The sequence below is a fragment of the Megalobrama amblycephala genome, linkage group LG9, assembly GCF_018812025.1.
Source record: "Megalobrama amblycephala isolate DHTTF-2021 linkage group LG9, ASM1881202v1, whole genome shotgun sequence".
In the NCBI taxonomy this organism is placed as follows: Eukaryota; Metazoa; Chordata; class Actinopteri; order Cypriniformes; family Xenocyprididae; genus Megalobrama; species Megalobrama amblycephala.
Window position 1 is genome coordinate 22,044,065 of NC_063052.1, and position 17,261 is coordinate 22,061,325.

The 17,261-nt window shown below is 38.4% G+C and overlaps 1 protein-coding gene across 2 annotated transcripts; it reads right to left on the bottom strand.

Annotated features, from left to right (window-relative positions):
* Positions 1–548: 548 nt before the first annotated feature.
* shisa7b (shisa family member 7) lies at positions 549–16,939 on the bottom strand. 2 transcript variants are annotated; one of them, XM_048202101.1, is made up of 6 exons: positions 15,697–16,934; positions 9,605–12,778; positions 9,253–9,410; positions 6,322–6,378; positions 5,065–5,253; positions 549–3,941 (listed from the first exon to the last, which is right to left on the bottom strand). In XM_048202101.1, exons 2-6 carry the CDS (start codon positions 10,282–10,284, stop codon positions 3,115–3,117), a joined length of 1,911 nt encoding a protein of 636 aa, XP_048058058.1. In that variant the 5' UTR covers positions 10,285–12,778; positions 15,697–16,934; the 3' UTR covers positions 549–3,114. The 2 variants fall into 2 exon arrangements, with proteins under 2 accessions (XP_048058058.1, XP_048058059.1); XM_048202102.1 differs by lacking the exon at positions 6,322–6,378 and having other exon boundaries at positions 15,697–16,939.
* Positions 16,940–17,261: the final 322 nt, after the last annotated feature.

Here is a 17,261-nt window from a genome sequence, read left to right on the forward strand (position 1 = left end):
ATGAATACATTAGTTGAAAACAGCAAATTATTTTGCAGAGAACAGTTATAATTTACACAACAGCAATATAGCAGTAACAAACAAAAATATATATATATTTAGGTTTAAACAAAATTTTAGACCATCCAATATAAAATAAATGAGAAAAATAATAAATGAATGCAAGAGAATGGAAAGTTGAGATTTATGGTATGTAAATGTGGGGAAACAACTTTAAATCTTGAGACAATACATCAGCAATTACATTATTGGTAATTAATTCTCTTTCTTTTTCATTGTTAACCTAAACTATTCTACTCCAAATTAATCCTAAATCCTTATATCTGTCAAAAGTAGCTGAGTTGAATCTATTTAAAAGACCACTGGCTGTTTTACCCAATGTAAACAAACAATTAGTCTAATTAATACAAGATCATGCATGTCTAGATGTACTTGGCACATAATATATATTGAGATTTAGAACATATTTTTAAAAACATATAAACATCTAAAACCAACCAACATATTTCATAATTCATGAGAAAAAGAACACAAGTGTCAGTCTCCAGAAAAGAACTTCTTAATGGCGAGAATTTTATTTAAAAATAATAATTAAAGTTTTTGCTGTAAATATTTTATGCATGGCATTTTGGCATTTTCCCCATAAAATTTACAACACGGTTTATGTATTTCATGGCAAGAAACATTTATATCTAAAAGAAAAGAAAAAATATATATATAAAAAAAACAAAAAACTTTAAATAAATTATGGTTGTTTATTCTGTTTTCCATAACTTTGGTGAATGCAGCAATGGAAAATAATTTTTTTATGATTTGTTTATTTTTTGCATTCAAAGAGACACTTAAAAAATAAAATAATATTTTGGGTTTTCTGAAATGCACATTCTCTGACTTCACACAAGGCAAAAGTCAGATAAAATGCGAGATAAAGCATTCCAAAATAGACACTGAAATACACACAAGCACACAAATACAGACACACAAACTGGACACATACACACCTTGACATCAGAAGTCAGCAATATGACATCATCAACACTGGCTTTGACATCTTCATGCGTTTTGTCTTTTCACTATGATTGCATCTGCTTTTTTGTTGAGTTACAAAGGTTAGAATCCACTATAAACTCAAATATAAACAGAAAACAGGAATAAAAACAATTTCTAAAGTCACAGAGAAAAAAAAAATAAAACAATGATAATAATCAAGAATATGAATAATATTGATGACTATATATATTTATATATATATATATATATATGCACATAAATTGGCATGTGTACATATTTGAACATTCGGGATTCAATTCAATTTTTTTTTATCTTTTTCAACATATTTAACTTCAGTTTTATTAACAAGTTAATAAAAGCTTAAACATTGCAGAGTGATCTAAAATACTATATTATGGCCCAATAATCTTGCTCAGCCAGGTCGTTCTCAGACATTCCACCACAACAGTGTCCATTTGATGTGGAGACAGCTGAAAAACACACAGAAATCGCTAACAAAAAAAAAGACATTTTTCTTGAATATAATATAGGTAAACAAGACACCTTTTACTCCTAAAATTTATCTCATCGGTTAAATAATGCATCCTAGTGTGACACAGAGTGTTGAAGTAGCTTTGCAGATTTTGTTCTATTTTTCTGTTTTACATTGGCATGTAGCCTCTATGTTCCGCACAGCCGTGTCACGGGAAAAGATAAAAAGCCGTAAGAACACGGAAGCACAGACACACATGAAGAAGTTTCAGAATAGCCCTTGGATTAAATTGTCCATTGTATAAGTAAACCCTTACCCCTGTCCCCCCTCAATACAACAGCTTGATTTGCAAATTAAGTGTGAAGACTATGCTGTCTTATTTGACATACTGCATGCCCATGACTAAATGTCAGCTCTTAACACTTAATAACAGAACAACCGTAACTCCAGAACGTTTGATGCCGTCATACGAAGCTATTCTCTGACTGGTCAAACATGCAAGAACGAGGCATGACTTCTATCAGATTTGAATGGCTGACTTCAGTTTCCAAATATCTGTCTACTCAAACATGTCTAGTTCAGATAGTATGACCTGATTTATCCATCAATCTAACAGCCTTTTGATCATATTATAAAACAGCCAAAATGTTATCCACAATGCAAAAAAAAAAAAAATCAAACCGACAAGTATTCATGTCAGCTTTGATTCACAGTCTTGAGTATAAGATGCTAAAAATATCCGATCATCAATATAACACCCGTTTCCCAATGAAAATGTTTTCCTTCATTGTATTCCGTATGAATAAGCTCTAATATGGCTGATGGCATTTGGACTCATATTAACAGTGCAGACTAAAGAGTCAGGTCACAAAACGAGTGACTTTTTTCAAGTCCCAAGTTCTTCTTTCTGACGAATTACCAGCATTTTCTTCACTTGATGGCAAATGCACAATACTCCCCAAGTCACAATCCATTTCCAAGTCAAGTCAAATCTGATTTGAGAACGGTCAAATCATAGTTTCCATGAGGTAATTCAGGACACTAGTCAGTTTTATCCAGTGTATCTCATTGTTCTCTTGTTTTACAGATGAAGGTGACACACACCCACACCTCTGTGAGAATGACACTTTGCGTTGAATGGAACCAAAAAAATTGGCAAACTCTGAGGCAAGGTCAACTGCTATAATTGGATTCAGAAAAACAAAAATTAACCCCTAAACCAATTGGTTTTTACATTAGCTGGAATGTGCTAACTAGAGAAAACTTGGCCTATTCTAATAATGAACCTTTTCACTTTTGTATCTCCATGGTGCCATCCAAACACTATATGCTACACACAGGTCAGAGGAAACCTCAGTCCCTCTTCACATTTCTATTTGTTGAGAATTTGGAAATTTAGGGATCTACAGAATCACTTGGTATAGTCTCATATCCCTCTTTCTCTCAATAGTGGTACACTGTGTATTCTCTTCAGATGGGCCTCATTTCTGACCTCCTTCATATCTTCTTCCTCTTTTTCATTCTTCATTTCTGTCTTCTGCCTTTTTTACACTCCACCGTCTTCCCTCCCTTGGGCTTGCGCAATCACACCTCATCTATCCATCATCTCCTTACCATCTTTCTTGTTGCGCTCACACGGTTACTTCATTCTTGCTCCCCGTCCTCAGCGCCTGACCTCCACCCCCTCCCCCTCCCCCACCTCCTCCGGGGAGGAAGTGCAGCTGTTCGATGGTGTTCTGGCGTTTCGTGGCGAAGGCCATCCGGCGAGCGCTGTGCGCCATCGCTCCAGGTCCTCCTCCGGACCCGTGTACCTCCCCCCATCCCATAGTCCCAGCCCCATGACCGGACGACATTGCGGCGACCGTGTGGTCTTGCTCGCGGCCGGAGGTAGGGTGCGAATTCATTTTGATCATGTGATGGCGGTCAAGCGAGGGCGTCACGCACACGTTCTGCTGGGATTGCGCTTTCTGGTGGTGGGTGAGACGAGATGAGGTGGGCACCATCCCACCATAATCGGCCATCATTCGCTCCTCCAGGCGGTCTGGCGACACCAGGAGGCGTTCGTGAGACTTGCGCAAAGTCTGGGTGTTGGAGCTCTTGCTGGTGGTCATGGGTTTGTAATACTGATGCTGCTGGTTCTTGGAGAGGCGTGAGAGAGTGTTCCCCTCCCCCAGCGCCAGAAGCTGGTCTTGGGACATCACCCGGCGAGGCGGTTTACTCATCGTGTCGAATGTGGGGTTGTACTGCGTCTGGGGTAAAGGGTAGGGGTTGGGGGTGGAAGTGGAACTGGACACATGGATGCGCGTACGGGACATGTTTAGTGGTAGGGTTCCCCTGGCACCCAGTGTGAAGTCACCACCCCAGGGCAGGTGGTGCTGGGACGAGTGGAAGCTGGGTGGGGCGTTGTTTGGCCTTCGCTTGGAGGTGTAATATCCAGAATATTCATCCAGGTTTTTTTCTGTAGACAGGAAAATTGATATTAGTATTTTAGACATTTAGACATTAATATCTTTCTGGAATGACCATTTACACCTGGTATTAATATCCATTTTAGTGATCAGATGGCACTTGACTGCATTAAAACAAAGCAATGTGGTCTGGGATGGATGTTGAGCACATTTAATGAAGGTGTAACATTCAAATGTGTTTTTGATAGCACTTCACAAACACTTCATATTTGTTAACATTAAATCATGCATTAGGTATGATGAACTAACAATGAACAATACATTTACAGCATTTATTCATGGTGGTTAATGCTGATTTCTTCATGTACTAAAACATTTTTTTTTTTAAATATTTTGATACTTTATTAATATGAACAATTTATTTAGAAATTGATTTTAACCTAGATGCTGTAAAAATATTTTTAGTTCATGATACTTTAAGCATTATCTTAAGTCAATATCTGATTATTTATCAAAATATTTCAACAAAGGAAATGCAAGAAATGATGGAAATAATTCATTTGAATTATCCATCAAAGTTTATAAAATTAATTGAATTCAGATTTAATTAATATAATTGCATAACCTCTTGTAATATGTAAGTAGAGATTTGCATTTTGTGCTGGTAAGTGAGATTGAACCATCCGATCACACTGGAGTTGCATTGAAGGTGTAAAATGTTATCCTAAAAATATCCAAATGTGAAATTTACAGTCAAACCAAAATTTATTCAGACACCTAGAACATTTCGTTCATTAATACAGTTTATTCACTATAGTTTAAAAAAAATGGTAATAAAATATGACAAGATCTCAGAATTAAACTGTCAGAAAAAATTAATCTTAATTATGTCAGATAACACTTAAGCAAAGACTAATTCAACTTTCTGATGCCATAATTTCCAAATTATTTGAATTGTAGATTTCAAGCAATAATTGAATATGACTGAATATGATCAATTGAAATAAAATAATATGATTTGTAGTTATACAATAAAATTATATGTGCAAAAACTATCCAATGCCACAGAGCATCCATCCTAAAACAGCAGCAGTTGACCTCTTGCTACACTCCCTCAAAGAGACCCTCTGAGTAGTAGCGGCTCTGAAATTACACACTGAGACAGACACTCACCTAGTCTCTTGAGGGAGCTGTAGCGGTTGAGCTCTGGTTTCATGACGGTCTCGTATGATGGAGGTAGCTGGGCAAGGTTGTGGAAGGAGTGAGAGAAGGAGGGGTGGTGAAAACCAGAATTGTTGTGCTTGCTGGACAGCAGTGTTCCTGTCGAGGCCAGCTGGGTGTTGTTCATGCGTGGAACTCGCTCTAAGAGTAGAGAACAAAGGAGAATAAGACAAATACCAACAACTGATGTGTTCAAAGCATATCTATCTGAGCCGAAAGTAGAATATGGGTCTAATTAAATGTGGGTGACTGGAACACTGAAGCTTCCTCCCGATTCTCTAAATGACAAGGGCAGATGTCTAAGAATTACTTACAATGCAATGGAATTGGAACATTTGTTTGACTAGACTACTGTTCATCATCACTTCAATTTAATTCTAAATTTAATATATCCTCATGTAATGATAATATCTTTATTCATGTAGTAATTTGTTCCACAGACACTTTTTATTTAAAGTAATTTGCCGTACACTTACTACTGGGAACGTCCCCCTGGAGCAACCTTGTGTTAAGCACTGCAGATTAAATGTAGTCAAGGACACAGTGGTCACATGGGAACTCAGCAACTCTCCAGTTCATAGATCATCCTTGCTGAGATTTGAACTTAAGTACCTTGGAGTTAGAGCCTGGTTCTTTAATCACTAACTCCAATTCATCATGGCATATGCAATATGTGCTATTTTGAGTAATGAAGTTGAAGTTAAATACAAAAAGTGTTGATAAACAAAATTCCTTATTTGGTTTTACATTATAGATAGATAGATAGATTGATTGGTTGATTTAAGTTTTCCACTGTGAGAACCTGGGCACAAAAGTTGCAATCAACAGCATCAAGATTTTTCTCTCCCAATCTATTGGGTAAAATATCATATTCATATAGATAAATAAATATGAATATAATATTATACATAAACATGAAGAAAAGGCACTTTTTTCTTCATGATTTTTTGGCATTCTGCTACAATGAATGCCAACATAGTTACTGAAGCTTTGCTGACTGGTGCAAACAGTGCTGGGTGCAGGACAAACAACAAGAAAATAGCTCAGGGTAGCGACAGAGTGGGAGGGCACGAGCAAACACACTCGAACCAACAAGACCAAGCCGAAGCAAAGGCAGTGACAAATACACACAGACAAATCTGAAGCTTTTTACTGGGGCTCTCACACAAGCGACACATTTGCACACTCTGCCTAAGCTCCTTGGCTTACCGATAGTAGTTGTGTGTTTAGGACTGGACCCAGTCTGTCCAAAACTGTGTTTCCCAGCTGCAAGAGAGCAGAGTAAACACTGACCCACTCCCAATTCATAAAATACATTTGAGGCCTCTTTGCACATTTAATATCTCAACGTAGAAACATGGGTTTTGGCTGATCTGTAACCGCAATTTTAAGAATTTCCTGAATGTCTATCAGCACTACAAGAGAAAAAACACAGTGTGACAAGTAATACTCCTGTTATAATGGATAAAGCAGTCTAAAGCAGTTTTGTCATGCTTTACCCCATCACTTACTTGCAGTGCAGTCGTACTTCTTTTTCAATAATGGTGAAAAAAATTATATGCAAATATTCTAACAACTGATTGGTGCCACTGAAATACTTTCACCACTAATTGGAAAGACCACCTGCGGCACATTCAAATTGGATATGTTCCATTTAGCAAATGCAGCCAAACATTGAAAATCTGAGAGTGAAAACAGACAATTCAACACAAAATGGACTGAATCATAAAAAGAGCTCCATTTCTTAAATAAGCGTATAATAAGCATATATCCCCATGATATGAGTTTTTATATATATATATATATATATATATATATATATATATATATATATATATATATATATATATATAGGTTAAATTTTACCTTTGGTCTCCCTAGGTTTAAATATTTGCTTACATATTAAATATATAGATTTTTTCTTGCATATGAATTATAAAATTCATACAACTGAAATTTGAATTTTATGAATGCATTTATATATACACTACCATTCAAAAATTTGAGGTCAGTAGGATTTTTTTTTTAAAGAAAAAATAATACTATTTCTATTTGCACTACATTAATGAAAAGTGACAGTAAAGGCATTTATAATGTTACAAAAATGTTCAAATAAATCCTGTTCTTATAAAGTTTCTATTCATTTAAAAAATCCTCAAAACATGTACCACTGTTTGCAAAAATAAAAATAAAAAAATTAAGCAGCACAACTGTTTTCAACATTGATAAAATTCAACATTGCCATTACAGGAATAAATTACATTTTAAAATATATTAAAAATAGAACAAAGTTATTTTAAATGTTAATATTATGTCACATATAACTGTATTTCTGATCAAATAAATGCAGCCTTAGTGTGCATAATTTTTTTCTTTCAAAAAATATTTTGAAATGTAGTGTAAATAACATATCTTGAATAAGTTTGCATTTACTTTAACTACACTGTTCTGGAATATATTAACTAACTGCAAAGGACTGCACTGCACTCTTTAAAACCAGTTTAAAACTAATACCAGATTTTACCAGACATTTTATTCACTGGCCCCTGATTACTCCTCACTTTCTAAAAGTGGCCCCCGAGCTGCATACATTAAAGGGTTAGTTCACCTAAAAATGAAATTTCTGTCATTAATTACTCACCCTCATGTTGCTCCAAACCCGTAAGAACTTCGTTCATCTTCGGAAAACAAATTAAGATATTTCTGATGAAATCTGTGAGCTATCTGGCCTGTGATTGACTGCAACATAATTACCACTTTCAAGGCCCAGAAAGATAGTAAAGACATTAAAATAGTCCATGTGACTACAGTGGTTTAACCTTAATGTTATGAAGCAACAAGAATAATTATTGTGCACAAAAACACAAAAATAACGACTTTATTCAACCATATCTTATCTTCCCTGTCATTCTCCTACGCTGTTTACGTTGTATAGACAGTGCAGGATTCCGGGTTCTGACATAGAAGAGAAGAAATTATTGAATAAAGTCATTATTTTTGTTTGTTCGTTTTTTTTTGCGCACAAAAAGCATTCTCGTCGCTTCATAACATTAAGGTTGTACCACTGTAGTCACATGGACTATTTTAATGATGTTTTTACTACCTTTCTGGGCTTTGAAAGTGGTAATTATGTTGCAGTCTATCAGAGGCCAGATAGCTCGCAGATTTCATTAAAAATCTCTTAATTTGTGTTCCAAAGATGAAGAAGGTCTTAAGGGTTTGGAACGACATGAGAGTGAGTAATTAATGACAGAATTTTCATTTTTGGGTGAACTAACCCTTTAAGTATCCCTGTTATGGATGTTGGTTGATCCTTTAATTCCTTTACTTGCTGCTCTAGTTGCATGTGGTTACATAGCATCTTTTGTCTCTGAAGCAGAATTAATGTGACTCATTTCTGACACATCCTCTGTTCTACATTACCTCATACACTCAGGCTTGTCGATCTGTCAACTAAATCATGCCTCCAGACTTCATTTCTGAGCTGTTGATTCCACAATTCAAGCCCCTATTTCTCTATTGGTGCTTTTCCACCGCATGGTATGGTTTGGTACGGCTCGATACGGCTCACTTTTTGGCAATTTTCCACTGCATGAGACGGCTCAGTACAGAACGGCTCGCACCGATACTAAATGTGCCATGTAAACACTGCAGATCACTGATTGGTCAGAGAGAATCGTCTCTACCATCGTCATTGGATTTGAAACACAAGACACCAAACCCGCTAGATTTAAATAGTCAGTAACAGACACCGCAGTATCATTTGTTCACGAAACGACTTGTTTATACGACTGTCTCACGCAACTTGAAAAAAGAAATGTCTCTAACGTGTTCAGTAGACGAGGTGCATACTCGTTGGTAGACGAGAAGCAGATCCACGGCAGTAGATAATGATCATTCTATAATCCCACCCACTTTGAAGAGGTACTAACTGCAATGGAAAAGCAAACTGAAAGTAAAGCGAGTTGAGCCATGCCATACCAAGCCGAACCGAGTAGTACCAAGCAGTGGAAAAGCGCCATATATGTACTCATTCATTCCCCTCCAAGTTTCTATTCGTTGTGACTACATCCATTATTTCCTTTGCTTACTATTTTGCTGTTATTCGATCTGTAACTCTTATGTGTGAGTGAGACTCACTCCGGTTATCTTTGCTCTGGAGGACGGGAGTGTAGAAGTTTTTCAATGGCCGCCCCATTGTGCCCTCGCTGGATGTGGCGGTTGTTAGGACCGTGCTGTTGTTCCTCTCTCCTTGCTGGACCGGACTAGACTGGTGACGCAGAATGTCCACCAGCGCTCTGAAGAGAGAGAGAGATAAACAGTAAAAATGAAAGATGAGTGTATGATGAAATCAAAAGGCAAAAGCTGAAAGAGTCTGACATCAAAATCACTACAGATCTCTTCATGTGGCAGTCACTGATGCAGACTCAGATGTGCACAGCATTGTCTCCATCCACTTTGTGAGTGCGGTCATAATAGGCCTTTCACTCACCTAGGCATGTTGATGTCTCTATTCCTCGGTCGTCGAGAAAGTTTATGGAAGGCCACTTTAATCCCAATGGCCACAGCCATGGTAAAAGAGATGACTCCCCCAATGACGTAAGCTGTGCTGTTGTTCTGTTGCTGCAGCGGGTCGAAATCTGGGTCGTGTCGGACCGGGGGCTGGGTGATGGGTCCAGCCGTGATGGCCCAGTCGGGTGAGCGGTAATTAGTGCAGGAGTCTTGGTCTAGACGGCTGCGCTGGTGCTCACAGCAGAAGCGATAATGGCAGGTGCCACAGCAGTATATGTAGGTGCCCTTGGTGCAGTTGAAAGTGTTGTCAAACTGTCCCATCACGTCGTAGTAGCCCTGACACACGTCCACGTCCACCAGTCGCCGAGGAGGCGGCGCCACCTGTGCGGCTCCTAGCGGAGGCTTCAGGGCATCGGCCGTCACATTGCGGGGTAGCATAATCTGCGGCAAGGGTTTCGGAGGGATTTCGGCTGCCTCTGGCTCTGCCGCCATGGCAGCGGCCTCCTTGTCCCGCATGTCGGGCTGAGGGACTTTGCGGCCGCGTCCTCGCAACAGAAGCAATACCGGCCCCCCATTCACTGAGGAGCGCTCCGAGGTAATAGTCACTGTGGAGACCACAGGGCAGAACAGAAAGAAAAGCAAGATGGCAGCGGGTGGCATCTTGATATAGGGGATGTTTTTTTTAATCAAAGATGAAAAAACGTAAAGCCTTTGTACAAAAGACTTCTGAGGCCTACAAAAAGCTGACGTCTATCAAAAGTTGCAAGTCAGTGTGGCAATATATAAGACGTAGTTAATCTCTCTTTCACATGTGCATACACTAGTATGCAAATTATTTAATATGCAAAATACACATCCAAGTGCAGGAGTTCAGGTTAAAGAAAAAAGCATGAGACTTGCATTTAGGGTGTAAACATATTTCTGAGAAAATTATTAACAAGAATGAGGTAAATCTATGTACAAGTTTTATGCTTAATGGGTGAGAGTTGGAATGCTTGAAAATTTTGATTTGGCACAAAATCAAATATTTGGAATCTTCTCAATGAGACAATTCTATAAAACAACAGCTTTAGAAATATGGCAATGACTCAAATGTAAAATGAAAAAGTATTTGACTTTTGTAGCAAGCGATTTAGTTCTGTAAACAATGTAAACTTTTTTTAAAGTGTCATGGGAACAGCTTCTTCTTAAAGGTGGTTTTGTGTTGTATAACTGAACTGATCTATGGCACTAACAACTCATTCAAGACTCAATCTGAGTTCACTTTATGGGCAACATGTAAACATTTCTGTTTGAGTGTAAACTATGTTTCACCAAATGCTCTCTATTCTGGTTGGCACTTCAGTTGTGGACTCACTAACCAACCGTATAGAAAGAAACAGTTAATACTACTCAGCTATTCGGTGTGGTTTGTAAACAACTGTCATTGTTAGCTTCAAGAACTTATGTCGTCTTGTAAACAAATCTCAGTTGGTTGGCTCTTTAGGCTTTAATCGTCAATGAGAATATCTTGCAAGACTAACAAGAATACCTTTAAAGGTCATTGAGGTTCTGTTGTGCGGTCCAAATAATCAGGCTAACAGTGTCAGTTTTCAAGAAAAATACTAAGTACTTCATCTTTTCGAGTTTCAGAAGGAAGTCATTGAGGCGAGAGATAAAAGGTAGGACGAAACGATGAAAGAGCAACTTTCAAGAGTTCAGAAATGGGGAAGAGCTGATCTTTTCTCTAAAGGCGGCACCACGGGACAAAGGCTCATTACGAAGGCTTTGGAAGAGTGTAGGTTGGTTAGGGCACTCGCGAAGTGTAACAAGCAGCAGGTATATATTAGTTCCTGGTTTGACAGCACAAGTCAGGCCAGAAAGGAAGAAGTGTTCAGGAAAGGAAGAAAGAAAATGGAAGGGTGGACTGAGTCTAGGTACAGGTTGAGGGTCTATGTGTGTTGGACCCTCTTCCGTGAGTGTCTCTGCTCTGGATTTAGCTCAACCCAACAGAATAAAACAAATGGGGGCTTGGGCCCAGTTCTGGCAGGACAGCATGGTTGAGCCCACTGAACAGGCATGAACAAGTCGGGATTCATCCGTCAATGTGGAACACGTGGAGACCGTCGAGCAAACGCACCAAAAGACCTACCTAAGTGTTAAAGAGCGTCTTTTCAAGTAGTGGGACAACTTTAAACGTCGTCCCACTGTCAACACAGTAAACGCGTCAATGGCTCGCTGGTGAATATGGCAGATTACGGAACGTCAAACCTGGACCACCTTCGAACATATGGACCTCTAAAAATTTTCCTGAATATACCCATGCATCTGCTGTTCTAGAATGGCCAAGCCGAATCCTCTCAATACTCGCAGGGATCTTGACGTTAGTATGGCTATGAGACGTATGGCTTCAGTATCTAAACCCTTCAGGGACTCCTGAGGGTTCTGCTCTATATGTGCAGAGTCTGTAGAGGTGGGAGGAGCAAACGAGATGGATGACTAAAGAGATCTGATGGATAGGAAGAGTTAAACGGGCCTTAGTGAGAGGAACGGACGACTAATCAACAGAATTAGCAGCAGCTCACTTTGGAAAGTTTAATGAGGCTTGTGCCAGCCATCCATAAGCCCGTCCATCCATCGATCAATCGATCAGGAGCCGAACTCTCTCAGGCTAATGCATTCGTAACGGCCACTCTTACATAAAGCATGTTTAACCAATAATGCACTGTTCTCCCTATTTTGGGGAGCAAAAACTGCTTGTTGTTTGTGACAAACTAAACGATAAAAACTTTCCACCTTCTGAACTATGACATGCTATTCAGTAATAAAAAAGACTGATGGAAATAAGGTAAAAACTGAGAATTAAAGTTGGTGTAAAGTGTGGTTAAATGGCTTAACAAAAATGCAGATGTACTGGTGAAATAATTTCTTGCTTCTGGTTGGCACGGTTAGTGTTTGGCACTGGTTTTGGTAGCAAAAAGTCAAGGAGAAAATCTTCAATCTGTGCAAATCAACATCCTTTCAAAAAGCCCCTGGCTCACAAAAACAGTGATAGTTCATCTGCTTTAGAAAAGATGAAGACTTCCTATTCCTGGCTGGGACTCCAGCCGTTTTCATCCAGGCTGATGGCTCTTCGTCTTGGCTTCTGTTTTCCTTTGTTAGTCTTGGATTTTCACTGAAAGACAGAAGGAAGTTGAGAATGATTGAAATCCCTAATTTGCAATGAGCTCATATGTCCATCATTATATATTAGAAACATCACAGTGCTAGATAACCCAACTTGTAGGCAAATAAATGCAATACATATCAATGTTCATGCATCGATTATGTCATTAACATCTTTCACAACATCTAAACTATATTTGACAAAATACCCTTATTAAGAAGGGACCAACAACGCATTAAATGGATTTCAAATTCAAAACATGTTTTCACAACCTCTACTTCTTATCAGTATTTCTGAGTGCAAAGCTGAACTACAACTCTTTCTCTTTTGAGATATAAGATTTTATGATAACACTTTAGTATATGGAACACATATAAACTATTAACTATGACTCAATAAACTCCTAATTTACTGCTTATTAATAGTTAGTAAGGTGGTTGTTATGTTTAGGTATTGGGTAGGATTAAGGATATAGAATAAGGTCATGTAGAATAAGACATTAATATGTGCTTAATAAGTACTAATAAATAGTCAATATTATATTAATATGCATGCTAATAAAGCAACTAGTTAAAAGACCCTAAAATAAAGTGTTACCGATTTTATTTTTGGTTTTGTCAAAACCAATCAAATTCTAATTTTTTTTTTTTTTTTAAATCAAATTAAATTAAGTAACTTAATTAAAAGTAAAAAAAAAAATGTAATTCACTGAATTATCTAAAATTGAACACTACCATATGTTTATTTAATATATAAACCATTTTTCTTAAATTTCCCATTAAAAATAGCTGTATTGTGCCATAATATAACTATATATACACCTTAATAGTGATATAAAATTACTCAAACCAAGATATAAGATTTAATTTTCCATACTGCAGACATATAACATATGTACACATTCGACCAGACAATGACTGCAAATCAATAAACTATTTAAAATTCTTAAGAATAATATAAAGAACTGTGCATTCAGTTTCAATTACATTTGTGTTGTTTCCCTACAACAAAATCATCCACAATCATATGGCTGTGAATCACATCATCCTCCACGATCAACAAGGTGCAAAGTGTATGCAATATGCACACCATATTTTGTGCATATAGTAGTGCGACCTCAGCTTTCTCACATACTGAGTCACACGTTACGGCAGTGAATAACATGCACATGTTAGCATAGCTGATGCAATACAGCAAATCTTAAACCCTCAATGACAGGCACTGAGTGTAAATAAGCAAGTAACAGTATAAACGCCACTTAAAAAGGCTTGTGGGAACATACTGAAAGCTTAATACGTTCAAAGAGATGCAGCTTTGGACGAAGCGAGAGAGGAAGCGGGGGGTGACACAGCCACAGATGTGCGCGGAGTGGGGGGTTGGCAGGGCAGAGAGAGACCCTATTGAGAGGAGAAGAGAAGACAGGAAGGATGCAGGGATGGGGGAGGAAGGGTTTTTAGGAGCAAGGACCCTTATGGAAGAGGGAATGAGGTAAAAAGGGCAAAACACACAAGGCTACGCACCTTTAAACAGCCCCTCACAAGTGCATCTTATGCCCTTTCGTTTTACAGTGTGCTTTATGCTCACCAAGTTGCCTCTTTTCCGGAGTTGCCATCGGCAACGCCTTGTGTGGCTAATGATGTGAAGCGGAGAGACAGGGTCCTGGAAGCACGGGCTCGTGAAAGCGGTGCCTCACAGATGTGCACTACAGCATCTGCACACTAACTCTCTAAAGACGGCCTGAGCATGCCACACTACACGCCTCTCGTCCTTCCTTCTCCCTCATACACTCTTTATTTTTCTCGATCTATTTGACAGTGCGTGGGTCGAAAGTGTTCTCTTAGAATAGCTCTGCTGCAGTGAGTGAGATAGAGGGATGTGACATAGAGATGGGCAGATGGATCACCTCGCTTAGTTTGTTCGTTTCATCCTCCCTTTGCGGTAAATATCCTACATACTTCTTCCTATAAGCGACTCAAGCGAGTGCAATGCACATCTCCATTCATCTGCCTCTTTCTCTCCATTCCCCACCCCTTCATCCTCCTGATCACCATCAACCCCGTTTCTCTGACTCAGGAGGATGGGAGGCATCCGTCCCATCCACAAACAGGTGCAGATGACAGATGTCAGGCCAATATGCAGCCCATTACCATTTTATGAGCGAGCACACACACCGAAATGGGAATGGAGAGATGAAGGGCAGAAAGAGGACAGTAGGCCTTAGAAGATAAAATGAAAGTGGATTTTAAAGACTGTTAGTCAGCAACAAGTCGTGGTACAAAAAAAAAAAAGCAGCTTTGTGTTGTCATTCACAGATGAAGAGATACGAACAAAGACACGTAAGTGTAATTTGTCAAGTGAAACACTGAAGGATTTGCTTAATTATGTGCATTTTGCGACACTTGAACGCGTGTGTTGACAATGCGCCATAGTTATAAGTGACACAAGCCGTTAAAAAAAAAAACATGCTTGTTTTTCTATCACAGTGAAGACTTTTCATTGACTTCTATTGTTTTATACTGTGATAATTACAATTTTAACCCCCTACTCCTAAACTTAACGCCTTAAACACATTTTATATATTCATTTAGACGTTATTTAATTCACAATACAGGCAAAACCTGACCCACACACGCTAACAGACTATACACACAGCAGCATCATGGCAGATCTCAGGGAGGAAATTAAAATTCCAGTGGCGGACGACACACGCTGTGCGACACCAATCCCCATGACATGTATCCATCCCTGGTCTTACATTCGTTATGAATATTCAATATTTAGCTCATAACAAAGTGTTCATAAACAGAAATCAAGCAAAAAACGCAAAGAAAGGACTGTAATGAGCGCGCGACCTATGTGTATGCGATCCTCGCGCACGTTGCAGCAGTAACAGCATCAGATGGGAACAAAATGAAGGCACGTCTTACCTGCGTTTGTTGCAACAGCTGCCCGCTTCCAATCTGTGGAAAATGATGCGGAGACTGCAAGAAATGTGATACAATAACCGTTGAAAGTTATTGTTGCCCCTCTCTTGGCTGACAGCAGATTGAATGAGATGATGCAGCACGCGCAGTATTCACAGAGATGGGGTCTTGCGTTTCTTAACAGCTCTTGGTTCGTAGAAAAAGACGCAGTTTTGTGGCATTGGCGATGGGAGAGTATCTTATTTAAAGGCGAGTAAAACCTCCACTCGTCCTGGATGTTCAACAACAAAAAAAATGTCAGTTTCAAAATATAGTTTTCATTGAGTCACAAGTCATAAAAACGTGAAAGGAATATGTGGACGTCTCCAGATATTAGCAAAAATATCGACCATGCGTAATTTACAGTCCAACGAGAAAAGAAAACGCATAATACTTCGTGCATCCAGGTAAAAATAGGTTCTTTTTTATATAAAACGCTATTGACTATGCACAGTCTAATCCGTGTATTGCCAAATACACATAAAACGGCTGATTAATTAGACGCGCCCGGCAATATCCGTTTCCCTACTATTTAAATGACCGTATTATTCCGCTTTCAACACAAATTCAATGGGCTCCACACTCACTAATAGAGATCTACCTCCGCGCCGCTGAAACGCAATTGCTCCCACAAAGGTCCGCTTCGCTCAGTTTACATCGATTGGAGCGAGATGCTTGCACGTGGTTTCATTTGCTAAATGTTGGAAATGATCTGCCAATCGCTGGCACGCGTTATTGGCTGAGAATGTCTTTTCTACGCGTGCGGGGTTTTTAGGGAAAATCAACTGACGCTCGTTCGCAGATGGGCACGCGCTCATGAGAGTCTAGCGCGAGAGAATTCATGAACCTCCTTAAAACGGAATGGATTTAAATTGATTTCTTTCCGAGAAACCAAGAACAGAATGACATAGTTAAACTAGAGAGTTTAGCTCTTCCATTTGCGTGACAGAAATGTATATTAAAAAAGTGTTGTGCCATTTGTTTCTGTGGTAACCGCAGCATCCCATGACAATAATTGTTCTTTATTGATTTCTCTCTCTCTCTTTTTTTTTTTTTTAAGGTGAACATGTCCGGGTCAATTTTGAGTCCAAAACCAAAAGAAATTATAGTAGATATTTTGCTTTTCATTAAAGGACCATTTATACTGGTATTATGGCAATATTTTCACATATTTACATTATTTCCCCCTATAACAATCGCATTTTAATTAGGCAAATGTAACGGGGAAAAATAATTGTAAATTATTTATACAAAAATCTAGTATTTGTCAAATCATTTAATTTGGACAGTTTAGTGTTTTTTTTTGTTTGTTTTTTGTTTTTACTGTAAATTACACTAATTGAGAAATGGTAAAAAGACATCATATTAACAAAGTCATGAGAACAACTATTGGGAAGAATGGGAATAAGAACATAATTGGGGGTGAGTGGTGTCTAATAAATAATTACATTATTATATCACAAACTGTATCTTTTATTTGAGGGTGAAATATGACATTTTTAATTATTATTGTTATTAGGCCTATTCAA

Excerpts from the sequence above, each read along its gene's own strand:
- shisa7b (XM_048202101.1), bottom strand. The coding sequence starts at position 10,284 with ATGCCACCCGCTGCCATCTTGCTTTTCTTTCTGTTCTGCCCTGTGGTC. Across the intron at positions 9,411-9,604 it reads AGAGACATCAACATGCCTAG|AGCGCTGGTGGACATTCTGC; the intron begins GTGAGTGAAAGG and ends CTCTCTCTTCAG. Across the intron at positions 3,942-5,064 it reads CAGCTCCCTCAAGAGACTAG|AAAAAAACCTGGATGAATAT; the intron begins GTGAGTGTCTGT and ends TCCTGTCTACAG.